The sequence below is a fragment of the Daphnia magna genome, linkage group LG9, assembly GCF_020631705.1.
Source record: "Daphnia magna isolate NIES linkage group LG9, ASM2063170v1.1, whole genome shotgun sequence".
Classification (NCBI taxonomy): domain Eukaryota; kingdom Metazoa; phylum Arthropoda; class Branchiopoda; order Diplostraca; family Daphniidae; genus Daphnia; species Daphnia magna.
The window spans coordinates 2,771,399-2,795,378 of record NC_059190.1 but is presented as its reverse complement, the minus strand read 5'-3'; the positions used below and the strand labels follow the sequence as shown (position 1 = coordinate 2,795,378).

Here is a 23,980-nt window from a genome sequence, read left to right as displayed (position 1 = left end):
CAAAATAAAACTAAATAAGAGATTGAAAAAATTAAAAAACCTTGAGTGGTTGACATCATTTTTAACGAAGACAATTGCAGAAAATGCATGTTGGTAAAAAGGGTTCGTTTACAGTTTACATGAGAATTATATCGAATAAAGGGCCCAGCTTTATCGAAGCTAAAAAACGGTCCTTAATCCGGTGATTGATATTTGGAGATAGGTTGTCAGCAAATTCTGATTATTTAGGTTGCTGACTAACAATACTGGGATACGAGGTCTGGGTTAGGGTGGATTTTGTTACACAACAAACTTTAAAGTCAGTAGGGTGAAGTCTCGTGTAAATGATAAGTTTAAAACGTACATCCTTAAGACAAAAAAAAAATAAGGATAATTCGCCAGTCTCTTTTTTAAATCTGTAAATTAACAAAGAATTCCACGATTACCGCTCCAATTTATAAAAATGTTTTCCTGGTTCGAAAAAAGACACAAATTAAAATAGGTTAGAATTTTAGTGCAATGGTGAACCCGTGACAAAGACAATAAAGCTTTAAAAACCACGGAGAAACGTTTTAGGAAGCTAAAAATAAAATAATTATTAACAGCCATTTGCATTAAAAACACAAAGCCTTAACGCTCGGCCCCGATTACCTGAGACCCTGCTTACAACCGGAAGCTACTGTCGCGACACACGTAAAACGCATGTTTTTTTTCAGCTTCGCTTTATATTGGCAGTACCTTTTTATAGTAAGTCGGATAAAACCAAAATTATAGATAATTCTAGCTTAAAATTCTAGTACCAAATACAAAAAGCATTGTATGTTTTTTGCTTTTAGCTGTTTTTTTAAGCTATTACGCAATCTTGACCAAGTCCATTGACTTAATAGGACAAACAGCTTTTCGCGCCAAAACTTCTTCTATAATCAAGGCCTCCAGACTCTTCATTTTAGTGCTTCAGACACATGCATCAATTTGAATGTACATGAGCACATCATCCAACTTAGTATAGCCTTTCTCAGCAGCTTAAACGAAAAAACTGATAGAAATGACAAGTGAGCTCCCATCGTAGGTTCCTGTAACGAATAAAAGCACAATTAGCATTTTACCAATATAAAAATTATTCAAGGGTAGATGGCGCGTTAGGCAATCAATCGCCAAAGAGACCTGACGGGCCTATGGTTAACGTAATCCAAGCTATATAAGATGATTTCGGCGCCAAAACGTTGTTAGTCTTCGAAGGAAGTGACACGCGAGTACCCAATCTGCTAGTGTTTTAAGGAAAAATTTTTAAAGTTTATTACTAAAATGTCTTTTCTTTCTGAACGTTTCGACAATCTGAGCACATCTGACAACAAAGAAAACCGTAGTACTATGTCTGGCCAAAAAATCTTGCAGCCTCATGACGAAAATGTGTTGCCGACAAAGCAAGTTGAGGTAACATAATTCCAAGTAGAAATGTATTCCCCTCACTAAGTATTTTCTTACTCTTTCATCCATAGAAATCGGTACAAACCAAAGTTGCCGACCAGAATGAGCCTCTGCTCCGTCCTAATCCCAGCCGATTTGTGTTGTTCCCTATCCAGTATCATGATATTTGGCAAATGTACAAAAAAGCTGAAGCCTCATTTTGGACTGCTGAAGAAGTTGACCTTTCCAAGGTAAACCACATTTAATCTATGCAATTGCAATGCAATGTTGGACAAGAAAATTAAGCTTGTGTTATTACAGGACTTGAACGACTGGGATAAACTTCAACCTAATGAAAAGCACTTCATTTCTCATGTCTTAGCATTTTTTGCTGCATCTGATGGAATCGTAAATGAAAATCTTGTTGAACGGTTTGCTCAGGAAGTCCAGGTAATTTTAAAATATATAGCTCCAATTACACATTCCTAAATGTAATTTTGAGTAAAGGTACCTGAGGCTCGCTGTTTCTATGGTTTCCAAATAGCCATGGAAAATATCCACTCAGAGATGTACAGCCTGTTAATTGAAACCTACATCAAGGATTCTGCTGAAAGGATGAAACTTTTCAACGCTGTTGAGACAATGCCTTGTGTTGCGAAGAAGGCTGATTGGGCCATGAGATGGATTGGCAACAGAGATGCACCTTACAGTGAAAGAATTGTAGCTTTTGCTGCTGTGGAAGGCATATTTTTCTCTGGGTCCTTTGCTGCGATATTTTGGCTTAAAAAGCGAGGTTTGATGCCAGGACTGACATTCTCCAACGAACTGATTTCTAGAGATGAAGGTCTGCACTGCGATTTTGCATGCGTTATGTTCAAACATTTAGGTAAAAGGATTTTAATATTTAATAATTTTACGAACTTCTGGCTATTAAAAATAAAAAAAAACAATACTTTTCTTTACAGTCAGTAAACCTTCCAAAGAACGTGTTGTCGAAATCGTAAATAACGCCGTCAAAATCGAACAGGAATTCCTCACCGATGCACTGCCCGTTGAAATGATTGGAATGAACTGCAGGCTAATGCGTCAGTACATCGAATTTGTTGCCGATCGTCTTTTGCTTGAACTTGGATGTGGAAAGGTAAAGGCTAGTTGTTTGCCATTTCATATTAATCTTTCACAATCGTTTTATTTATCTATTTAATTTTTATAATTAATTTTTTTTAAATTTTTTCTAGCTATACAAAGTCGAAAATCCATTTGATTTCATGGAACACATTTCGCTTGAGGGGAAAACAAATTTTTTTGAGAAAAAAGTTGGTGAATATCAGAAGGCAGGCGTGATGAACAGCAAGGGTAACGGTGCCCATGTTTTCACACTTGATGAAGATTTTTAACTCCGTTGGCAATGTCGACACAACAGTTCTTCACTGAATGGTTTTCTCTTTTTATCAAATGTGCCAATTCCCCGTACAAATTTTACTGATCACCTGTTCGAATATCGCCAAACCCTTGAAACCATGGCGCTGCCAATTATTGATGTCGTTTTTTACCGTAATAAACTGTGACGTATGAAAATCTTTGTGGAAATGTTTGTATTTATCCAACATTACGGAAAATGCGTCAGCGTATGAACACGCAATTCGTCCAATATCAACACAACTTTACAATAACATCACATTACTTGTTTTAAAGTAACAACTGAATGGATAGCAGCAATAAAGTTTCGAAATCCCATTTTTACGTGACTGATTGTCACTGGCAAATATTAGCCATTTATTTTAAGAGGCTAAAAATTTATTTCGCCTTTGGTCGGGAAACTAGCCAAAAGATCGTCATGGCATTTCTGTGTGCTACGCATTACACAGATTGCACAGTTGAAAGTATTTTGTCTATTCAAACTTTAGGATACGTATTATCGCTCTCGTCCTCGTCGGATGCGAAAAGCAACTTCTCATGCCCGGTTTCGTGATCATTTTCGGAACTCGATAACGGAACTCGGGAATATTTCTTCGAGCGTGATTTTACCTGCAGAAAAATTACTATAATTATACCGAACAACTAACAAAATTTACAAGAAACATACCTGAATTGCCAGGACGACAATAAGACCAGCAATAAAACTTGCAGCCACTCCAAATAACCAATGGGAAGCACTGATAAAATGGCCTGGTTCCACATTGTCTTTTGCCCGGATGCCTCGTCCTTCGGACTCCTTGACAAACTCGACCAACGGGATTTCAAATATTCTCGCTCTAGACGAACAAATACAAACACCATTTAAAGCGTATTCTAACAAGAGAGAAAGTAAGGACACTTACTCGACTGAGGCAGGAATACAAGTGCTGTTGTTCCAGACAAATCCATCAGAGCAGGATAGGCAATTGAGCGGGCTTACTTCGCACATCTGGCAAGAGGCGTGGCAACGAGCGCAGAGAAACTGATTCATCTTTGAGGGCGTCTGAAATTCCGTCGCGATTAACGAGCCAAGAGATATGTTATAATGACCCAAATGACATTGTGAAAGGCAGTGATGCTGCAGCCAAGAAAAGCTGTTGGCGCAGCGTGTACAGTCGGTGGCTAATGGTCCGCTACACGATGCGCAACTTCCATGACACCTTACGCAGACTCCCCGGTCACTATAATACCTGCACAGAGTTGAAACCATTTAGATTAATAGCAAGGGGACTAAACAAGTTTTCTGTGCATTACCCATCTTCGCATGAGGCAAGGCATCGGCCATTCTGCAAATGAAGCGCTCCTAGGCATTCTGTGCAATGATCCATACTGTCACACTGAGCACAAGCATGCGGGCAAGGCCGACAGAATTCAATGTGCCTCGAATCTACAGAACCAGCTTCAACAAATGTGCCTTGCGGGCAAGATTCTAGACACGATCCAAGATGCATGGTGCGGTTCGAACAGTGAGTACATTGAGAGCTAGAAGAACCACTGCATTCACTGCAAGAACCGTGGCAGGGGTAACACTTGCCTTCTACGACATATTCGCCTACGCAAATAGAAAGATTAGTCTATCATTTCAGCACTAATTGGTTCATAAAACAGACCTTCAGGGCAGATGTTTGCTGAAGGATTTAGACACAGAAGAGTGGAAACGTCAAGGACCCATTGGTCAGCACATCTGCTACATACAAGATCAAAGCCATTCTCTTTCAAAGAACAGGCTTCACAACCCGGCGGACAAGGTAAACATTGTTTGCTACCAGACAACCCATGGCTCCAGAAACCCTCTGGGCAGCGTTGAATACACGATCCGTTAAATTCTGAGAATGAATCAGCACAGGTAACACAGTGGTCCTGATGAGGCCCACGACATGTCGAGCAACTGGTATCGCATGGTGCACAAGCATAATCGTCGGTCTCGTAATAGCCAGGTAGACAAGAAGGCAGGCATTGGCCGTCATGAATAACAAAGCGGAATTCACAGCTAGAACATTCAAGCGCACTGTTACACGTATTGCACTGGGGTTGGCAGGGAATACACATCATCTTCGTCTCATCTAGAAAAGAAAATGAAGGGTCTTATTCATCTGCATGAAGAGCGTATTAAAAAACGAAAGACTATACCCATGTGATATCCATCAGGGCAATGTTCCACGCAAAGATTTTTATCGATTATTTGACTGAATTGGGGTGCACATGAGAGACACTGATGGGGTTCTGCCCCAGTGCAGTTACGACAAGAACTGTGGCAATTCAAGCAAACCATTTCTGGTGAGACGTAATATCCTGTCGGTGGGCAGGCATCGACGCAATTTCTGCCAAACGAGAACGTTTACGAAATAAAAAACAAAGTAAAACCAATTTACATAATCAATTTTAAATACCCGTCGAGGCTAAAGTTGGGGCAGTTGTTTTTTATTCCTACGTTGGAAGGTTGCGTAGCTTCCAATGCAGCGCTGTAAGTTACAGGCTGGCTTCCGGCAAACTGGAGGAAGTCCGGGTAGCCCGTATTGGGGAAATTAGACGGACGAAATCCTGGGTTGCCCGGAAAGAATAATTGGCCACCGGTTGGATTAGGAACATGGCCGACGCTTTTAAATGTGGGAGCAAATGGCGTCGCCACCGACGGCGGGGCTGTTAATCGGTGGACATCTCGACCGATAGTCGCTGCCCCACCACCAAGGTTAGGAAATGTGGGACGCGGTGTTTGAAGCGAACGTAAACGAATGGGATTCGTATCCGTCCCATAGAACACAAGTTGCCACTTTTTCAATATTCCTGGGATCAAAACAATCGAAACGGTTATAACTTTCAATCAAATGTAAACGGGGAATTTTACCTGCTTTGTTGACACGCTTTACTCCAGCATTTAAAATCTCTAACTTCCATCTTCCAGAAGCCCTTTCACCCCAAAAATGGACGCTCATAAACGGCCAATCGTCAAAGGATGAATCAAGGACATCACGGGGTCTTTCAAATAAGAGCACCGACTGTGTTCCCGATGGTGAAGTCAATCTAAATGGACATAACATAATTAAACTTCGAACGAATCCAACATTAAACAAAAAAACCTTCCTACCGAATTCGGAGATTTCCACGGGGAGCAAATCGGAGCGAAATTCTGCATTGAACGTGTTCCAAGAAACGGATCTCGTGAGCGGATCCGGCGCAGGCATCTGTCTCTACCACAACTTCCAATTTCTGTCCAAAGCCGCTGGGAATGAGCCTGTCGCTTTGATCAGCAGGTGTTTGGCAGACATGTTGCGGAGGCACGTTAGTCCATTGCTCAGCCAACGTCACCATGGCTGAGGCATCCATGAGGCCATAACCAAATTTATGGCTCACTGTCACAAAAAATAATTTTGAAAATTGAAATGAAAAAATCAATCATATCAATATATTACCTTTTTTGCCAATGCCATTAGTAACCCAGCCGTTATCATGAAGTGGATCCGGCCTGGACGTAAATACGACCAGATGTTGCATATCACGCCAGGTGAGGTTAGAATTGGCTTCTAGCGCCAAGGCGCAAATTCCAGCTGCTAAGGGAGCGGAAGCAGATGTGCCCGTGTGATCTGAAGTGCAAAGAAATTCCGGCCGAAGTGAGCCGTCCATATCGACCGTGGCGATGGATCGATCGACATCAGGTCGTCCAGAGCTGTAGGTCGTTGCCAAAGTGGAGGAACACTCTTCGAGATACCATGGTTTGAATCTATCCTCATAAAGACTCTTTGTTAGCAAATCCACTTAACTTGATTAAAGCGTTCAATAGACATACCCTCCTTGAGTGGCGCTCGATATGGACAAAGTAAAGATGGAGTTCGTATACCCGTCACAATTGCAAGAATCATCATGGCGGCCGCCGTTACCCGAAGCCCAAACAAAGATCGATCCTCTGCCCTTTCGTCCCTGGTATAATTCATTCAGATAAGTCGTAAATAAAAAAACAACAAGAAAATTCATGAATTACCTTCATGATTCCGTTGATGAAGGCACGTTTGGCAAGCGGACCCGGCCCATCTACCGTCTTACCATCATCTTCCGGTCCCCATGAGGCGCTGTAAATGTCGATATGGTCAGGATTAAGGCTGAGCGCTCGTGCCTCAACGGCATCGTTAACTGTGCCGTCAAGCATCCGCACGCCACCGATACTGGCATTAAATGCGATGCCTACGCCGCAATACGAATTAAAAGCGACAGCAGCTACTTCGCCAGCGCATCTCGTCCCATGTTTATTATCGCCATTGTCTCTGGGCATGGGATCGCTATCGTTGTCATTAATATCCGAGCTGGCCAACGGATCCTTTCAATTTCAGAAAGTACAAAATTACGTTTACAATTGCAACAAAAGTAATAATGGTCAAGGCTCAATTACGTAATTTTGGGCGAGATCGGGGTGATTGGTTTGAATGCCATCGTCCAAAATAGAAACGACAATTCCTTTGCCTGAGTAACCTTTCCGCCAGGCGGGTATAACATTCATGTCGAAGCCTTCCTGACTTCCACCGTGCTGTTTCACATAACAATAACAAAACCAAACAAAAAAAAAATGTAAATCAAGTAAAACAGTTAAGTGGCTTGCACAACGAAAAAGCGATAATCAATGAAAGTCGAATCGAGTTTCTGCTCTATTTGGGGTCCTTGAAGGTGTTCCGCTTCGTTAACCTTGAATGCCATTTTGGTGCCACGCAAACATTCAATGATGTGTCCTTCTAGTCCCACGAATAAAATATTTCTGACAGAGCAGCTTTCCCGTACAATTTTCAATCCGTGCCATTTTACTGTATTTCCCCATTTTTTATCTGTCTCGAAACTGTTCCACTGAAACTCGCACGAAACATTCGACTTGACTCTTTTTACTCTAGCGTAAAATCTCAAAGAATCCGAACCCTCTGTTTTTTTTTCCACTTATTCTTCGCGCTTGTTTCGGTGCTTATGCAGGCATGTGGCGTTACGTAAACACCCACCACGCGGACCTGTCGAAAAATTTCACGGTGCAGTGCCCTTGGTGGCAACCAGACGAGGAAACACCGGTAGCAAAAAAACCGCCACGCAAAAATAGGAAATAAACAAGATTGATGCAAAAAAAAATTACTTACCAAATACCATTGTTCTCGGTAAAATGGATCGGGAAATTCACTTCCTTTACCCAAGGCGAAATTGCTGATACCTGCACGAGACGCAAAATCTCGCTTATACCGCTTCTTCTCGAATTGCTGCGCTACCCATACAACCTGTTGTAATTCGTTCGTAAAAAAAAAAGGGCATATTTATATATACAGGTCTAGTCAAGGTGTTCTTTAACTGTGAAAGAAGAAAGTGTCAGATCACACATACTCCCGGTTCGTTGACGAGTTTTTCGTGGTGAAGGCCGCTTGGGTCGGCCGACCGCTTGTGGACATGATCGTGTTCGAATAAAAAGTACCCATCCAGAGATCCAACCTGTGTATGGTAGAAAGGATGTAAATTATACAGCACCGAACCAAACAGCTTGAACAGCAAGCTGGAAACCAGACAGCTTAAAAACTGGATTTCAAGGACCCCCCAAAAGGAGATCTGGTTTACAAGATAAAAACTAGTTGTTGAGACCAATGTTGGTTGAAAAAGAAAATGACAGTAGATAGACTTTCTCCTTTCCAATGATGAATACTTCAAATGAAAGTCTTTATACGTAAAAAAAAACCCCATTCAGAGAGAGCTCTTGTCAAGACTTTCCCCACTTCTAAACACAAGCTGAATTCTTAAGAGCATTTTCTTTCTTCATGTGTGAATTATTACCTGGCCCAAACTTCGAAAGCCATGTTTCTCTGCGATGAGCTGGACTAGCACTTCAGAAGCATTTGGAATGTTCACTGCAAATTGATTATTGTACATCAAGTCATTTGACTCTTCCACGATTGAACTAGCACAGCAGTAGGAGAAGTACACTATAACCAGCAAAATCGTTTTCTTGATCACAGACATCACTGTTGTATCACAAGTTCTCTGGTAGCTGAGTCTGGAAGACATTCCCTCCTACTGAGATTTTGTGGTCAGAACCACGAAGAAGCAGAGTCCATTGGTAGCCTGAAACAAAAAGCAAAACATATTGCGGAATTTAGAGAAATTGGATCAAACAGATTTCAGTAGCTCCAAACAACCTTTTTTTTTTTACAGTAAGTCAGCTCAAGGCTATAAAATCTAATTTATTTTCCTTTTTTTTTTTTTTTTGTAAAAGGACACTTATATGTATTATTGAGCATGAGCAACTTTCACTTTTCCTTTTGAAATGGATTCTACACTTCTAACCATTTCCAACATAGATCAACGCACATACATCATCCTGTCGACCGCCATATAATCTTCTTGATCTGTTTTGACAACATTAGGAAGTGTCAACATTGTCAGTGTTGGTTGACGGCCGCTTTCTTTAATAATTTTTTTTTTTCTAGGACTCAAACTAATTGTTTTCATTTCGGAAACAGCACTTTAATTGGTTAGCTAGCGAATGAAATCGTTTACCTTCTTTGGTGACAAGAAGATGAAATTACTGCAGAGAAGAATCAAATTCCTTCACTGCCCTGGTGCGTCTGTTGTTTTGACGTATACCTTCAACTCTACAGCAGGAGTAGAAAGTTTTCCAGAACTCGACGAACACAGATCTTAGCACAGACTGAAGAGAGAGAGACTTTATTATTATTCTTTTCTCTCTCCACAGTTCTCTTGGTCTCCTTCTGTGTATATTAAACTAAAAAAAAAGGAACCCTGCAGCTAAGCTGGACCTTCACGAAAGTTCACTTTCGCCGAGAGCAGCAGACAGCGCCATGGAAATTGCATACATACACACACAATGGTAGCAGCATTGGTTTCTGGTTTCTTTCTCCCCTCCTCCGCGTAAAAAGCGCCAACTGCTGGCCACTTTCACATGACGTCACACTATTGCTCACACAGCCCCTCTTAGAAATTTTTCTCTTAAAACACGTTCACTGATTTATTTTTTTCAATCTTTCATTTAATTTTCTATTTAAAAAAGGCGCGATTCATTGGAGCAGGGGAAAACTTGCACTGTGTTGAGTTTAGTACGCATTTTAATGCCCAATCGTTGGCAGAGAGTAGGTCATTCGAAAACTGTGTATGTTCGGCTACGGTCATTATAGGAAGGTACCCAATGGCACGGGACCTACTTTCACACGCCACTAAAGAAAAGTGTATTAATGTTCTTCATTTGTTAGAGAACGGACCAGCCATGTTAAACGTATAGCCTTTCTGTTAACCCACGTTCTATTGACACTTGTGCAGCACTGAAATGTCGTCATCGGGTGCCAGGGATTTTGGTGTCTCTTTAAATCTACGCTTTTTTTATTCTTTTTGATTCGGGACAATGGACTAGATGACGCTGGTTTTAAAAAAGAATAAAAAGTTCTTTCTATTATCTATTCCTATCAAGATTATAATTTCGGCACGGCGATCAAAAGGTCACTTTCAAAAAAAAAGAGTATCGTGACATGAAACTGGATTACGTGGGTCGAGGACATCTTGCGAACAATACCTAAAACAAGGCATGAAATTCCAAACGTTTGGCCTTTTTGTATAGTTTACCAACTGTCAGCGTGACAAAGCTTTTCTCATCGCGCTTGTTATTTACTTGATAAAAATAAAGCAACTCGATATGGATGTCTGCTCAAACGTGTCATTTTCTACTTTTTATTGGTTTGATTTACAGCGCCATTGTTATAGCTCTGTTTCTCCAGTTTTTCAGAGTAACTATCAAACGCCATGGAAATCGTGACTGTTGTATTCACGTTCACTCGAGTACACACCATATCAACTAAGCCTTTATGATTCACGGGCTCTTGATTTTGACGGGTCCTAAAACAAGTCAAAGGATTAACACGATCGTTAAGAATAATAAAAGCTACATCACAAAGGCGATTGTAATCTTGATCGATTGATTCTTCCTAGAGATGTTTAAAAAAAAATCCTGGCACGGCAATACATAGTGAAATTAGCAGCTAGGTCATTGACGAAGCAATCGCTACAAAACGATCTCATTCGCGTTCAGTAGAGCGACTAAAACAAACGCATAGATAAATGTGAAAGAACAAAGAAAGCTGCATTCGCTGAAAGCGATAAAGAATTATATCTTTTTCTGCAAATATTTTTGTCTTTCTCTTTAGTTGGTTTGTCAGAGCGAGACAACTCAACAGGGAATTTCATAATAGATCCAACAACTGTGATACTACATTTCGCCACTGTCGCCCTTATTCTATTCTACATGCCTAACCGACTAGAACTCGCTATTTGTTCCTTTCTTCGTTTCATATCGTCCAACTGGTAAAACGGGGACGGACGGGAATAATGCAATATACTTACGAGGCCTTGGGCAGAATCCTCTCTTTATTCCATCATCACGCTTGCCCGCAGTGGCGCCGAGAAGCGGATATCCGCTCCTTCATCTCCTTCGTACCACGAAGAGAATACGCAGCTAGAAAGGAAACTGGTATATCCCGACAAAAAGAAGAAATGCAAAAATATAGACACAAAGGAGGGGAAAAAAGGGGGAAGGAAGATATTGTAAAGCAAAAGACTCAATCAGATTCCGGTCACGCATGTTGTTTTTTTAACCTCCCGAAATACCGACACGTAACAGTGATGTATAACATAAAGAAACTCAGTAACCCTGTAATAAATAGAGAGAAAAAAAAAAGAATGTATGTAATGTGCGCTTTGATGTCACCGTTTTCTCTTTTGAAAATAACAAAAGATTTGAAAATTCTCACCCGTCTGCTGCTGTCTGGTGTGGAAATACCTGTAAAAAGAAATGCTTCGTTAAACTCTTTGTAGTTTGTTTTGATTTTAACTTGTACACCACTAGCACATTTGCGAAATCGGCTGCGTTCAGCACAAAAAACAGGGCAACCGTACAGATTGCACTATATACCATTTCGTGTGTTTAATTGAAGGACATTTTCATGTCGGTTTCATTACTGGTTCGTTGCGATCAAGGACGCAACTTTCTCTACCGTACAGTCGGGATACTCTCCCTTTATTATAGACGTACACACAAAACTTTGGGTTTTTTCTTTCCCCTCTAATCCAAACCTGAAACTATAGCCGTCCGGTTTGTAATTGCGTTAGGACAAGGACAAACGTGATGATGGTACTCTTCCTTTTTTTTTTTTTTTATTATTCTTTTCCCAGTCATGTACCGATGTTACGTACTCATCAACTGTTTTCAGTTGGTTGAGAGAACACACCATCAACGTAATCCTTCTCCGCATACGGATCTCATCTAATCGTGACCCTTTCCTGTGCCGCGGATGGGGGGTCCGATTGAGTTTTTCGCCCCAGATGTAACCACACTTGTCAGTTTGGCTCATGGGGTACTGGATGTATGTACATCTACGAACGAGAAATGTGTTTATAGGAAGGAAAGAAGATTGAGATCGATACAGTAAATAGATACAAGAGTCTGCTGTCTTTATTCCAGTAATAACATTCTTCATCCGGGTTTCTCTTATTATTATGGACGCATCTGTCTATTGCAGTCGCCCTTAATACCGTCCTCCAATCATCCCTTGATTATTCGTGCTCGGCTTTGGGTTTTTTTCCCCCTTTTCTTGATTGCTCCTGTCAAATGTTTCACACACTTACGAGAGAAGGAACATTAACTGGGTTAGAAAGCTGTTGGGCGGACATCTTTTCGAATAGCGCAATTTACTTAGAGACATTGGAAATCGATAAATCATCGTATGTTCAATGATTTACACACTAGGCAACAGCCGTCAAATTTCCACGTCAGACAAAAAATAAAAATAAAAAATAAGATGAAGACCTTCTGGAACAAAATCGATACCCTTTTCGCTTCTACTGAAACCTGAAAGGAAATGAAAGAGTGAAAAAGAAGGGGGAGGGCGAAGAAAACAAAAAAATAAATAAAATAAGAAAAGAACCGTCGGCAGGAACGATAACGTCGTCAACAGGGAGAGTAGATCCCCGAAATCCAGCGTGAGTCACCACCACCCCTCAACCCGGTCGTCACAGTCTGTGGCGCGCAGGATCACCCATTTCCTCCCAGCCCTCCTACACCTCCTTGCCGGATTTTCACCCTCTTTCTCTCTCTACACACACACATGCATACACATATCCATATGGAAGAGGGAGAAAAAAGGGACAGAAAAGAGGAGGCAAGATGGACGTATTGATCGGCGTCGACTCACCCTCATCGACTGGTCCCGTCGGGTTGCTGTCAGGGTGGGAGGAGCTTCTTCGCTGAACGGGGGAGCCCGATGATTCACCCATGAGGAGCCAGGTATTGGTGGGAACAAGTTCCAACGTGCTTTGCTTCCATCCTCCATCATAACGGGTCGTGCTCCCGGCCGTGGCGGCAGCCGCAGCTTTGTACAAGCACAGTATTCTCTCGTCTTTGCCTCATCCATCATTCATCCGTCCGCAGTAAGTTTTGCATTACGTAAAATAACAACGTTCTTCTCGACCTCCATCCGACCAAAGTTGTAAACAAACATCCGTTTTCATGTTGTTTAGGCCATTTTTTAGCTTCCATGTTCCAGATTTGATTCTTGAAAAAATACATACATCAATTCGTGCGGATGGCTTCCGCCGTAAAAATTCGGTATGTTTACGAGACATCATTTTTCGATGGACGAAACGATTGCTGGACATCTCAGCCGGACAACCCACCGGAGGAAGTTGACTCGGCCGTGAATCATCCGATCGTGCGTAAAATTCAGCAGGCCGTCATCCGAGCCAGAAAAGCGGTGACGTCCAGCATGAACAGCAATCCAAATATTGACATGACTGGTCATTCGGAGCCCGACAGAAGCTCGTTACAGCTGCAGCGTTCCAACATTTCCAGTTTACAAACGAGTATTTGCAGTCTGGACGAATCCGCCCAAGACCTTGACGGCCGGTTGATCTTGAATCGTTCACGATCGCTACAGCAAACGCATCATTTGTTTCATTCGGTCGATTCTCATCATAATTACCATCATCATCACCGTGGATTCTCGCTCCACCTGTCGCCAAAACAAAGGACCAAAGTTAGTGAGGCCGTCCTGTCTCCCATTTCCGACAAGTCGGAAAATGAGACGAGTCAAATGTTGACGACAACAACCGTTCCTATCCCATCATCGGTCGCCGTTCCATTCGAGTTCCATGCGGCCGCAAGGCGACGCCCTCAATCTCTTTTCTCTAACATCATCAGCGGCAGGCCCAGCGGAAGTGCTGGGGGGTTCAATGGCTCTGACAGTGGTATCTCCATATCAGCCAACTCGTTGGTTACAAACGACTCTCACGAAGCTCTTCAACCGCTGAACAAACCGCCACTCCATCTCTCACTCGACAATAGTCAAGGTAACTTGATCCGTTTATCCGTATTGACGCACCTTCGCATGTTATCGATTTAACTGCCAAATTAAAAAGGAAATTATTCGACATTTTGTGTGTGTGTGTGTGTGTGTGTGTCAAATTACAAGAATTTTTGTCGTCTTCGTCATCCGAGCCACCGGAAGAGAATTTACCTTTTCTCATGCCTAAATTGCGCCGTGGGACCAACAACAACAGCGGCATCTTCAAGCCGCAAACGAGCGCTCCGATCCGTCAGCTTTCACTCACGCTGTCTTTCCCTCCATTGCAGAGTCTTCCGTTCGTTGCACCTGCTGTTGGTTTTAAGGATTTAGTCGACGATGCAATTCCGCTTGAAATTCAAAGGTATAATTGATTCAACATTGTAGTGCTTTAAATTTCAATACCTTTCTTCCGTGTAGTGCGACTTTTTCTTATTCATTCGCCAAGTTTGTTTGTTTTTTTTTTGCTCTAACGATTCGTGACACATTTCCTATTTTTTCTTCGTCGCTTTTTTTTTTATGTTGAAAAAAAAAAACAACAACAAAACAGTTGGTATCACGGGTCCATCACGCGACGAGATGCTGAAAAACGACTAAAACCTGCGCCGGCGGGTTCTTTTCTTGTGCGGGACTCGATGGCTAGTCATGCCGACTACTTTCTAGCTGCCAGGTACGTATAATTAGGACAAAAAAAAAGAGAGAACGAGATAGCAAAAGAGAGGGAAAAAAAAGCTTAATCATTTGGTTGGAAAATAACAGAATCAACAACTCTCACCTATTTTTATTATTCAAATCAATTTTTCTTGCCTTTTTCATGGGTGGTAAGCAGAGGTGAAAATGGTTTTCTGCACGTTCGTATTTGCTGCAACACTGGGCTTGACGATCCGAACAAAGATTTCACGCTAGTCACCTTGCCTGAACGTCGTTTCGAGTCGGTGGCAGCGGTGGTCAATCATTGTGCCAATATCGGTGTCTACAGCCGACATCTTCCGCCCGCCATCCTCAAATATCCGTTGAATGAAGAATCTGTTTGAATTTTCATGCGCACTCGAGTAATTTATGATTTATAGGATTATTCATGCATAGTGGTAGCCATTTTTTTTTTTTTAGATAGCAACACACGGAATGACAGGGCAATTGCAAGTGAACAATTAAAAAAAAACAAAATTACGTATTCGTATAACATATCAAATAAGAACGTAGGGCGTTGTCTCCGGATATACGCATATTGTTGTCGGTTCTCATAAATCTCTCTTTTTTTTTCTGTTAGATTTTTTTTTTTTAACGTTGATTCGATGTACGTAAACTCCTATTTATTCATTGTTTGGGAACCTGTAACAAAAATTAATGGTTGAAAACTGGGCCAGTCCAACGTCGTCCACGCCCAACTCTTATCCGGTTTAAAGCTGATGTTGTTTGACACGATGATTGAATTAGAACAGAAAGGAAAATCAATACAAATTTCAAATGAAAAATAGCATACGCTTGGGTAAATCATTAATTGGCGTTGGCTGATGAATGACGAGCGAGTTTCACTCCAATCAAATCTTTCCAGGAAAGGTTAGGATTTTCGGAACGCAGTTGGCTGATGTCGAGCCTCTGGTCTTCGTCATCCAGTTCGTTATTTATTGTTGCCTCGTGCTGTAAATAAAATAAAAAAAGAGGAGTTTCGATCGATGACTTTGCGGAATCGATGTAGCAGCATATGCCTAAATGACCATGTTTTGTACTGTATGTCTATTATAATACAATACCGAGCGAGAAGAAAGCTGGTTGAATGCATCGTCATAAATCCTGGTGCCATGCTTCCGGTATTCCGGCATAGCGGAAGTGCCGTGCAGGACTAAAGTGGCGTTAACGATGCGTCCGGACAAAAGGTTCGGTTTTTGGCTCGACTGCAACAAATGACGACATACATAGTTCATTTACAGCCAATTCTTTGTTGCTGGTCTTAATATAAAAGTAAACCCCCCCCAAAAAAAAAAGAGAAATACAAGAGAAAGAGAAAATTCACCACATCAGTTGCGATTAATTTCCATTGACCTTTAGGGTTCTCTCCCCACGTGTGCACAGACATAAATGGCCAATTCACGAAGCCAAGTTTTGATTGATCCTTGGAACGAGGCTTTAACACTTGCGTGCGAGTCCCTGCATGACGTAAGCGCATTCAAATGAAACTTTCATTACGAAAGGATGTAAAGTAATTCTATTCAGCAGGGGGACAAACCTGAAGGTGAGATCAAATCGATTTCAAGTTGACCTCGTACTGGATATTCAATATTGACTATCACTTCCACATGCTCCAAGTAATTGACCTCGTTCAGAGTGCCAGCACATCCGTCGCTCTCAAATGTGACGGCCCCCCATTCTCGGTTGGTAAACAGCACAGGTAAATTGCTGATGGATGACGATAAAAACGGTTCTTAATCAACTTTATGTAAAAAGTGTTTTGACTTTTAAAGGCAACTACCTATCGGAAAGAGTGGTGCAAATGGATTTGCCGGGAACACTGGTCCAGTTCATTGCAGCTAGAACGTATTTCGCTGCGTTCATCATTCCAAACCCGAATCGCGAATTGAAACGTATACCAGCAGCATTTTCTTGCCATTCAATATTATCCTAAATTAAATTTTAAAAATTCATTCAAGTCTGTAACACGAGTTTTCATATTGAATTGTATCGACCTCCAGCGGTTTGTACTCGCTAGTCCAAGCTACCAAATGCTGGACATCTCTCCATGTCAAATTGGGGCTGCGAAATGAGATTGCATGTGAACAAACCGTTCCTGTCACAACAGAGAAGTATAAAACAAATTACTTGGCCTCCAGCGCTAAAGCTATGATTCCGGACGCTAGTGGGGCTGCAGCCGATGTCCCGGTGTGATCCATGGTACACGTGTCGTTCAGATCGATGGTGGCCTGTCAATTGAGGACTTCGTATTAGCAATTGGTGCGAACAAACGTAACAATATCTCGGGCAATTCTCTAGAAATCTAATTTACTATTTTCTGGTCGGTGTAGGCACCGCTGGAGTAGGTGACTGCCATTGTCGATGCGCATTGTTCTCCGTACCAGGGGAAATCACCTTGTTCTGAGACACTTCCAATCGACAAAGTGTAGATGGAAGAGACATAGCCGTCGCAATTGCAATTATCTTGCACTCGGCCACCGTTTCCAGCAGCCCAAATATAAATTGCTCCTTTTCCCTTTCTCCCCTTGCATTACAAAAATTGAGCCATTGTTTATTATTATTAAGTAACACTTTTTTTTTTAAGGATTTCTCGTTAACTTGCCTCCGTTACTCCTTGAAGTAAAGCTTGACGGACGAGACGGCCTGGACCCTCGACCGTTTTACCGTCGTCACTTGGTCCCCATGATGCGCTATAAATGTCAACTATTTCCAGGGCATACAAAAGAGAAGAGGCTTCTACTCGGTCACTGACAGCGCCATCCAACATGCGAACACCACCGATGCTGACGTTAAAAGCCACTCCAACACCACATTTTTTGTTATTCGCCTCCATGGCGATTTCTCCAGCACATCTCGTTCCGTGACTGTTAACTGCACCTTTCCCGTAGCGTGGTGTGGGATCCCGATCGTCATCGTTCATATCGTAGCTGATTTTCGCATTCTGTGGATATAGAGAACATGACAGTTAAAATTGATAGCAAATATATATTTTTTAAAAACAATAAATAAAAACATTCATACGTAATTATTGCGAATGTCAGTGTGGTTGCCTTCTATGCCGTCGTCTAAGACTAGGACGGTGACTCCACGGCCAGTGTAGCCCATATCGTAGACGGGCAAAACATTCAGGTCTAATCGAGGTAGCGAAGCTATAGTTCTCGTATCATGCTGCGTATCAAGAAATCAACTTGTTTTCTGGGACAACAATAACGGAACATTTGTTGATCTTTCTACATACCATGTACCATTGATTATCCCATAGTTCATCGTTAAAAAGACGACGTGACTTTGACGGCATTTCCATATCAGAACGCTTTTTGCGTGTTACATCATCACCTGGAAATTTCAATTATCATTCGTTTAAGTTCAATTGAAGAATTTTGATTGGGAAACTGGGTTATCTTACTTTCGGAGGATTCTCGTTTGACACGGATAAGCGGACGATTATCTTGTGATGTCGTGGATTCTTCGGTCTCGAAAGGAGGATAGTCAGGAACGTAACCACGTTTTTGTCTCCTCTTTGCGAATTGCTGTTCGGCCCACAAGACGCGAACATCATCCGTAAGTTGGCGGGACAAATGAGACGCATGAGCTCGTTGTCGTCTTGGGTGATCCGATTTATGTAGTCGGTAGAAGTCACGAAAATTTGGGACCTACAAAAAAGAAAAAATCCTTAAAAAATTTGAATACATTTTCCCGGGTAACAAATTATGGAAATAAGTTTTTCTTTGTTTACAGTAAAGAAACCATTTGCATTGGAACGTGTGAAAGGTTCTAAAAAAAAAATGCTTTACCTCCCCATGTATTTCAAAACCCATTTCTTCTGCAAGTCTTGCAGCTGCGTCTGCACCTCCTTTGATTTCAACAACCCATTCATTGGTAAAAGGAGCAGTGGCAGTGAAATCCTCGTGGTCGTTGCCGATGTGTCCGTGATCGCCCAGGAGACTCTGATCATCGGTAAGCTCGTCCCCTATACTACGGTGGTAACGGTCAATTTGGTTAATCAGTGAGACTGAACGGGCTTCGTCGTAAGTGTGACCATCGATGGACGCGAATCCAATGAACAGAATTAAAAGAATTAACGGTCGTAAAAAACTCGGCATGATGACAACCAAGAGAATGAGATCCACTTTGGCCACACGGAACTGAATGATGGGCAACAGAAGAAAACGTAATGTTTCATTTGGCCATGTTTGCGTCACGCAACACCTGTTGTAGACATTCGGGTAAACACGGCAAAAGAAACAGAAACAGACGCACACACAGCTGACGTGACGTGGTCTCCTATCCTTTGTCACAAAGCGTGCGTGCTTTTCTCAATGTTTTAGATCTTGGAGAATAATCCGTAGCTACATAGTAGGATGCAATTGAAATGAAAAACAAATGACCCAGTTTGATAAGATGGGGGCTATGATGACCCATGCGTTGACCTTTGTTGAAGACGATGACTATAGGAAAAACTTGAATGCGCAGAAAGTACTGCAGTTCGCTGTAATTTAGCAAACACGCTGCATGAATGAGTTTTGATCATTCGAAAACCTTTTTTGGGAAACTAGCTCTTTTCCTCTTGGGAAGAGGAAACTCTAACCTCTTTTGGGATCTAGCTTCCTAAAGGCGTGGAAGTTAGTATCCTTATGTTTTCCCAAGTATGTATAACCAAAGACAGATATATTCTCCTCTGGTTTCTGAAAGAGATTTCATCATCTCTGTAGCAGGAAAATACATCATAAGAGAAACCAAGTCTCAATAAAAAAAAAATCTGAAGCTCAAAACAGGAGAACTATAGCAAAATACCTATTTTGCCTACCGACTTTGCATCAGTAAACTAATCTATCGACTGGTAGATATGTTCTACCAATCGACCCTTCAACTCGGCAAAATGGTGGCGGAAACGTGAAGAGCTGATGTTAACTACTAGTTTACCTAAAACTTTAATGATCCATTTTTTCTTGGATCAACACAGCTGATCCTGAATTGGTGACTGGCTTGCTGAATTTCAATGACCACCCAAACAATGATTGAAACACTCCACACCCTTATTTGAATTGATGGTTGTTGACAAATGAATGGCCTAGTGAGCATAAAAATGAGAATACATTTTTACATGTCTTGAAGAAACAATTTTTTATTCGTTTCAAAAATTCATTATTAACTTACTTTAAATGGTAAAAAAAATTCTACCAGTTACATCCTAAAGTTTACAGGAATAGTTAGAAATCAGGATAACTGTTTTTCTATGACTAATCTTTGGGGTTCAAACATGTGTCCGATGACCACCTAGAAAGCAGATAAAAAGGGAAAATAGTAAGTGATTTATAACTATATTAAAAATGAAAACTAGTAGTGATGAAGAAACATGGTGTTATACCTGTCTCTTGATGATTGCAAGGTTCTTGTACCCTTCCTTTATCTGCTTATCTAAAGCTGCAGGGTCTGTTAAGTTTTTATTTTCGCGAAAAGCATCTTTTACACGCATAAGTGCATACTCCCTATACATGCGATAAAGATTTAAAATGTGTTTCCTTTCTCAATCGAAATTATGGAACCTACCTGAAGTTGTAAGACGAGAACTTGGTTGACTCTCTCAATAGTTGCTTGTACAATCTGAGGATTTCCATTTTCTTCGCAGCCATTGACACTAGGAACGTTTCGTAATATTTCTATTCAGGTGTAAAACATGTGTTCAGTTTCGTTCTCGTATCTTTATTTATCCCTAGATGGCGTATAAAAATTCGTCTACTTATTTACCGTATTTGAACACATAGTTTTTGTTCCAATAATTGTCGCTTTAATAAGAATATAGAAATTATGAGTCAGTGTTTCCGGTTTGAATAACATAAATATTAATGCCATTACGAAATATGGGTAGAAAATGCGTAGCTATTGGTTGTAATTCTTCTATGAATGGGAAAACTTCCATCATGTTCCACAAGTACGAATCGATAAATTCATATTTGTTATTAATAAAAATGTCCATTTAAGTGGTGAACTAACACATTTTCTCTCAGATTCCCCTACAGAGATCCTAGTAGAATGCTTAAATGGCTTGAGCTATGTCCACCAGATCTGACTACAGATAAAGGTAGAATTCTTCTTTGTTCAAGGCACTTCCATCGGGACCAGTACCTTAACAGAAATGCAAAAAAACCAAAACTAGTGCATAATGCTGTTCCATTTAAGAAACAAAATCCTACAAGTGACAGCAAACAAATAGAAAAGCAAAACTCTGGAGAGCTTCCAAACGAGCCAGATAGCAAGCAATCGCTGGTGTGGATCCCAATGCAAGAAGACATAGAAGACGTGGATGAGTCTGAACAGCCAGATAAAGATAATGAAAACAATGACTTCCAATATGATATAGAAGACTCACTTACAGTGGAAGTTAACATGAAAGATGGTGAATCCACTGGGTCCTTTGAGTTTGTTAGAGATGATCCTGCAAAAGGAGCTGGCAGCTCCACAACAAGTCAAGCACTAATCTTAGAAAACATTCGCCTCAAGGTGACCAATGAAGACCTGAAAACAAAACTGAATAGTTCTAAAGAGCGTGTAGCATTCCTTGAGAAACAAGTACACAACTTAAGCAGGTTAGCAGCACTGTGTCAATGTTCTTGTACCAATGAGTCCTCCACCAGCAGTTGAGAGATGTGTTCTACAACTTTGTAAATTTACCCAACTAAATAAGGAAAATATGAAACCAAATAAAAACAGTTTTGATTGTAACCACTTGAATTTTATTGGCGAACTTAAAAATTCAGTAGTCTAACGGATGAAAAGGTTAAATAAACTTTCCTCTTTACTATTACACTTTAAATTCCACGCTATTACTCGTTAGGCCTGGATATAGGGCAAGAACAGGTGCGACTTCCTCTTGCAGAAATTCATCGACTTGCTGAGGAGCCCTACCTATAAAAGTTTTCGGGTCCAACAAGCATTGTATTTGATCGTGGATCGGTTGGAAGTAACTGCAACTAGCAATACGCTGAACCAAATCATTATTGCCGCCTTGCTGTTTTACCACGTTTCCGGCTTGTTGGCTCAATACTCGGATTTGCTCATGACATTCCTTAATAATTAACGATAAAAATAATTTTTGACAGTGAACAATACATCTTTGAAATAAATAATTCAACATACTATATGAACTTCCACACGACAAAACAATTTTAAATAGTGTAAACAGTTACCTGGCGATCTCCACCTGCTTTGACCATAGCCACGATTATGTTTTCTGTTGCCATGAATGGAAGCTCTTCCTGGATATATCGCTCAATAACCTGTCAATAACATAAAGATATTATTTTTCAGAATTACCGTGCACAAAGAATTCCAACTTACCTTGGGATATACAACAAGTCCTTGGGCAATATTTTGGGTCATTTGTAATAGCGCATCGGCTGTTAAGAAGGCCTCTGCTAAGGTAATTCTTCTATTGGCGCTGTCATCTAACGTACGCTCCATCCACTGATTAGCAGCAGTGTGAAACGGATTAGCAGCAAGCGTGATTAAATGCCGAGCCAGGGAGCAACAGCGCTCCGACCTCATCGGGTTTCTTTTGTAAGGCTATTGTTAAGCGTAAAGGCTTTATCATAACTTTAAAATTATATGAACGCAGAATGGAAAAAAAGTTTAAATAGAGTAAAACAAAGAGACATACCATAGCGCTTGAACCAACTTGAGATTTCTCAAAAGGCTCTTCCATCTCTTTCCTCGAGGCTAACAAACGTATATCAGTGCACATCTATGATGATAATTTGATTTCAGAAGAATGGAGATTGATATGTATACAAAAGGAAATGAAATACCTTATGAACAGAGGCAGCCAAACTACTCAAGGCGCTGACGCACTCGATATCAAGTTTCCTTGTGTACGTCTGCCCACATATTATAAACGAACGATTAAATCCCGCCATTTTTGTGACTAAACGATCGAGTTGTTTGACTTTTTCGTGATCTCCTGAAATAGTCCAGCACATCTTATAAAGTTATCTATACTGTAAGAATAGAATGACCCTTTAAAACGTGCCTTGGAATAACTGGAGAAACGATGCTTGTGTTCCAGTTGTTCCCTTGACTCCACGGAATCGAAGATTATCTCGTACACCACGGATAGCCTTTTCGTCCATGAGTAGATCTTGAATCCATAGACAGGTTCTTTTTCCAACAGTAGTTAACTGGGCTGCCCTGAAAAAAAAAAAGTATAAATTGAGGTGTAACATACCAATTCTAGATGATCACATACTGAAGATGGGTAAATCCCAAGGTAGGCATTGATTTATATTCTTCAGCAAACTTTGCAAGCCTACTGATGCTTTGTGCTATTTTAGGAAGCAGAATGTCTAATCCATCCTTGATCACAATTAAATCCTGTTTGAGCAATGCTGGTGTTTAGATGTGGCCCAAGTGGTCATATTTATTTAGTGCATGTAATCATACTGTGTTATCGCCCACATAACATGATGTAGCACCCAAATGTATGATGGGACTAGCTGTAGGGCACTGTGTGGCAAATACATGAAGATGAGCCATTACATCATGTTTGATTTTTCTCTCCTCTTCATCTGCCGCTTTGATATTCACATCATCTACATGAGATTCCATCTCAGCAATTTGAACGTCAGTGACGTCAAGACCTAGCTCCTAAACATGATACTGAATTTGAATGAATTCTGGCAAGAAATGGAAAACTCACATACTTTGGATGCCTTGGCAAGGTAAAGCCACAGTTTCCTCCAGGTCGTAAACTTTTTCCTATCGCTAAAATTGTAAGACATCTGGTCGGACGCATATCTTGACGACAGAGGATTCCTATACGTTGAATATTCATCCATTTCAGTACAAAAGTATTTGAAAATTGGACTGCTAGAGATAAAATAAAGGAACTTCGTGCGTTCCACTACTTCAACTGGAATGGACGATGAACGATGAAATGAGAGACAACACATTAATTTTCGTCTGCTCATAGGCCGTCTTCTGCCCGCGGCTTATAAAATAAGCTTAAGCTACGCTAAATCTGTTCAAAGAAATAAGTGCATATCTTTACATCAATAGCTTTAATCGTAATTTGTACTTCAGATTCACTATTCTCAATAACT

General features: G+C 40.9%; 7 protein-coding genes and 1 long non-coding RNA gene across 11 annotated transcripts; 4 read left to right on the top strand and 4 right to left on the bottom strand.

Annotated features, from left to right (window-relative positions):
* The first annotated feature begins 1,172 nt into the window (after nucleotides 1-1,172).
* LOC116931048 (ribonucleoside-diphosphate reductase subunit M2) lies at nucleotides 1,173-2,964 on the top strand. Its single transcript, XM_032938535.2, has 6 exons — nucleotides 1,173-1,413; nucleotides 1,479-1,637; nucleotides 1,708-1,836; nucleotides 1,894-2,272; nucleotides 2,352-2,527; nucleotides 2,625-2,964. The coding sequence occupies exons 1-6, from the start codon at nucleotides 1,285-1,287 to the stop codon at nucleotides 2,781-2,783; spliced, it is 1,131 nt and encodes a 376-aa protein (XP_032794426.1). The 5' UTR covers nucleotides 1,173-1,284; the 3' UTR covers nucleotides 2,784-2,964.
* LOC116931035 (furin-like protease 2) lies at nucleotides 2,965-9,553 on the bottom strand. The gene is made up of 17 exons (XM_045179190.1): nucleotides 9,352-9,553; nucleotides 8,629-8,916; nucleotides 8,188-8,292; nucleotides 7,950-8,084; nucleotides 7,226-7,360; nucleotides 6,821-7,153; nucleotides 6,629-6,759; nucleotides 6,255-6,562; nucleotides 5,930-6,194; nucleotides 5,690-5,865; nucleotides 5,235-5,628; nucleotides 4,975-5,165; nucleotides 4,455-4,907; nucleotides 4,099-4,396; nucleotides 3,708-4,034; nucleotides 3,473-3,641; nucleotides 2,965-3,414 (listed from the first exon to the last, which is right to left on the bottom strand). The coding sequence occupies exons 2-17, from the start codon at nucleotides 8,857-8,859 to the stop codon at nucleotides 3,283-3,285; spliced, it is 3,783 nt and encodes a 1,260-aa protein (XP_045035125.1). The 5' UTR covers nucleotides 8,860-8,916; nucleotides 9,352-9,553; the 3' UTR covers nucleotides 2,965-3,282.
* A 301-nt stretch (nucleotides 9,554-9,854) lies between these two features.
* Nucleotides 9,855-10,503, top strand: LOC116931063. Its single transcript, XR_004398714.2, has 2 exons — nucleotides 9,855-9,990; nucleotides 10,062-10,503. It is a non-coding gene; the product is annotated as an uncharacterized LOC116931063 (long non-coding RNA).
* Nucleotides 10,504-10,608: 105 nt separating this feature from the next.
* Nucleotides 10,609-19,950, bottom strand: LOC116931038 (neuroendocrine convertase 1). Of its 3 annotated transcripts, XR_006651467.1 has the most exons (20): nucleotides 18,680-19,176; nucleotides 18,292-18,538; nucleotides 18,124-18,221; nucleotides 17,907-18,053; nucleotides 17,488-17,826; nucleotides 17,197-17,409; nucleotides 17,013-17,113; nucleotides 16,880-16,946; nucleotides 16,666-16,814; nucleotides 16,423-16,592; nucleotides 16,210-16,343; nucleotides 15,950-16,090; nucleotides 15,679-15,836; nucleotides 14,971-15,221; nucleotides 14,601-14,858; nucleotides 14,370-14,507; nucleotides 13,964-14,255; nucleotides 13,050-13,865; nucleotides 11,610-11,638; nucleotides 10,609-11,509 (listed from the first exon to the last, which is right to left on the bottom strand). XR_006651467.1 is itself a non-coding variant. In XM_032938518.2 (14 exons), the coding sequence occupies exons 2-14, from the start codon at nucleotides 18,701-18,703 to the stop codon at nucleotides 15,693-15,695; spliced, it is 1,974 nt and encodes a 657-aa protein (XP_032794409.2). In that variant the 5' UTR covers nucleotides 18,704-18,860; nucleotides 19,809-19,950; the 3' UTR covers nucleotides 15,277-15,692. The 3 variants fall into 3 exon arrangements, 2 of the variants coding, with proteins under 2 accessions (XP_032794409.2, XP_032794407.2); XM_032938518.2 differs by lacking the exons at nucleotides 10,609-11,509; nucleotides 11,610-11,638; nucleotides 13,050-13,865; ... (2 more) ...; nucleotides 14,601-14,858; nucleotides 14,971-15,221 and adding an exon at nucleotides 19,809-19,950 and having other exon boundaries at nucleotides 15,277-15,836; nucleotides 18,680-18,860; XM_032938516.2 differs by lacking the exons at nucleotides 10,609-11,509; nucleotides 11,610-11,638; nucleotides 13,050-13,865; ... (2 more) ...; nucleotides 14,601-14,858; nucleotides 14,971-15,221 and having other exon boundaries at nucleotides 15,277-15,836; nucleotides 18,680-19,175.
* Nucleotides 13,440-15,670, top strand: LOC116931047. 2 transcript variants are annotated; one of them, XM_045179200.1, is made up of 5 exons: nucleotides 13,440-14,202; nucleotides 14,325-14,559; nucleotides 14,746-14,865; nucleotides 15,025-15,247; nucleotides 15,306-15,670. In XM_045179200.1, the coding sequence occupies exons 1-4, from the start codon at nucleotides 13,440-13,442 to the stop codon at nucleotides 15,227-15,229; spliced, it is 1,323 nt and encodes a 440-aa protein (XP_045035135.1). In that variant the 3' UTR covers nucleotides 15,230-15,247; nucleotides 15,306-15,670. The 2 variants fall into 2 exon arrangements, with proteins under 2 accessions (XP_045035135.1, XP_032794425.1); XM_032938534.2 differs by having other exon boundaries at nucleotides 15,025-15,670.
* Nucleotides 19,951-19,992: 42 nt separating the features above from the next.
* Nucleotides 19,993-20,596, bottom strand: LOC116931058 (LYR motif-containing protein 4). The gene is made up of 3 exons (XM_032938551.2): nucleotides 20,436-20,596; nucleotides 20,254-20,374; nucleotides 19,993-20,162 (listed from the first exon to the last, which is right to left on the bottom strand). Exons 1-3 carry the CDS (start codon nucleotides 20,516-20,518, stop codon nucleotides 20,103-20,105), a joined length of 264 nt encoding a protein of 87 aa, XP_032794442.1. The 5' UTR covers nucleotides 20,519-20,596; the 3' UTR covers nucleotides 19,993-20,102.
* A 1-nt stretch (nucleotide 20,597) lies between these two features.
* Nucleotides 20,598-21,608, top strand: LOC116931052 (THAP domain-containing protein 5). Its single transcript, XM_032938541.2, has 2 exons — nucleotides 20,598-20,817; nucleotides 20,894-21,608. The coding sequence occupies exons 1-2, from the start codon at nucleotides 20,732-20,734 to the stop codon at nucleotides 21,525-21,527; spliced, it is 720 nt and encodes a 239-aa protein (XP_032794432.2). The 5' UTR covers nucleotides 20,598-20,731; the 3' UTR covers nucleotides 21,528-21,608.
* LOC116931043 (adenylosuccinate lyase) lies at nucleotides 21,603-23,827 on the bottom strand. Its single transcript, XM_032938528.2, has 9 exons — nucleotides 23,582-23,827; nucleotides 23,322-23,525; nucleotides 23,128-23,252; nucleotides 22,912-23,069; nucleotides 22,691-22,842; nucleotides 22,543-22,626; nucleotides 22,224-22,448; nucleotides 22,073-22,162; nucleotides 21,603-21,951 (listed from the first exon to the last, which is right to left on the bottom strand). The coding sequence occupies exons 1-9, from the start codon at nucleotides 23,714-23,716 to the stop codon at nucleotides 21,688-21,690; spliced, it is 1,437 nt and encodes a 478-aa protein (XP_032794419.2). The 5' UTR covers nucleotides 23,717-23,827; the 3' UTR covers nucleotides 21,603-21,687.
* Nucleotides 23,828-23,980: the final 153 nt, after the last annotated feature.

Excerpts from the sequence above, each read along its gene's own strand:
- LOC116931048 (XM_032938535.2), top strand. The coding sequence starts at position 1,285 with ATGTCTTTTCTTTCTGAACGTTTCGACAATCTGAGCACATCTGACAAC. Across the intron at positions 1,414-1,478 it reads TGCCGACAAAGCAAGTTGAG|AAATCGGTACAAACCAAAGT; the intron begins GTAACATAATTC and ends TTTCATCCATAG. Across the intron at positions 2,273-2,351 it reads CGTTATGTTCAAACATTTAG|TCAGTAAACCTTCCAAAGAA; the intron begins GTAAAAGGATTT and ends TTTTCTTTACAG.
- LOC116931035 (XM_045179190.1), bottom strand. The coding sequence starts at position 8,859 with ATGTCTTCCAGACTCAGCTACCAGAGAACTTGTGATACAACAGTGATG. Across the intron at positions 4,397-4,454 it reads AGCAAACATCTGCCCTGAAG|GCGAATATGTCGTAGAAGGC; the intron begins GTCTGTTTTATG and ends CTATTTGCGTAG. Across the intron at positions 3,642-3,707 it reads TGTATTCCTGCCTCAGTCGA|AGCGAGAATATTTGAAATCC; the intron begins GTAAGTGTCCTT and ends TTGTTCGTCTAG.
- LOC116931047 (XM_045179200.1), top strand. The coding sequence starts at position 13,440 with ATGGCTTCCGCCGTAAAAATTCGGTATGTTTACGAGACATCATTTTTC. Across the intron at positions 14,560-14,745 it reads ATTCCGCTTGAAATTCAAAG|TTGGTATCACGGGTCCATCA; the intron begins GTATAATTGATT and ends ACAACAAAACAG. Across the intron at positions 14,866-15,024 it reads GACTACTTTCTAGCTGCCAG|AGGTGAAAATGGTTTTCTGC; the intron begins GTACGTATAATT and ends GGTGGTAAGCAG.
- LOC116931038 (XM_032938516.2), bottom strand. The coding sequence starts at position 18,988 with ATGCCGAGTTTTTTACGACCGTTAATTCTTTTAATTCTGTTCATTGGA. Across the intron at positions 18,222-18,291 it reads CAAACGAGAATCCTCCGAAA|GTGATGATGTAACACGCAAA; the intron begins GTAAGATAACCC and ends TGAAATTTCCAG. Across the intron at positions 16,947-17,012 it reads GCTTTAGCGCTGGAGGCCAA|CCCCAATTTGACATGGAGAG; the intron begins GTAATTTGTTTT and ends CTCATTTCGCAG.
- LOC116931058 (XM_032938551.2), bottom strand. The coding sequence starts at position 20,518 with ATGGCTGCGAAGAAAATGGAAATCCTCAGATTGTACAAGCAACTATTG. Across the intron at positions 20,375-20,435 it reads TTCTCGTCTTACAACTTCAG|GGAGTATGCACTTATGCGTG; the intron begins GTAGGTTCCATA and ends TCGCATGTATAG. Across the intron at positions 20,163-20,253 it reads TTGCAATCATCAAGAGACAG|GTGGTCATCGGACACATGTT; the intron begins GTATAACACCAT and ends TCTGCTTTCTAG.
- LOC116931052 (XM_032938541.2), top strand. The coding sequence starts at position 20,732 with ATGCCATTACGAAATATGGGTAGAAAATGCGTAGCTATTGGTTGTAAT. Across the intron at positions 20,818-20,893 it reads ACTTCCATCATGTTCCACAA|ATTCCCCTACAGAGATCCTA; the intron begins GTACGAATCGAT and ends ATTTTCTCTCAG.
- LOC116931043 (XM_032938528.2), bottom strand. The coding sequence starts at position 23,716 with ATGGATGAATATTCAACGTATAGGAATCCTCTGTCGTCAAGATATGCG. Across the intron at positions 23,070-23,127 it reads TTGGGATTTACCCATCTTCA|GGCAGCCCAGTTAACTACTG; the intron begins GTATGTGATCAT and ends TTTTTTTTTCAG. Across the intron at positions 22,843-22,911 it reads GTTTCTCCAGTTATTCCAAG|GAGATCACGAAAAAGTCAAA; the intron begins GCACGTTTTAAA and ends GGACTATTTCAG.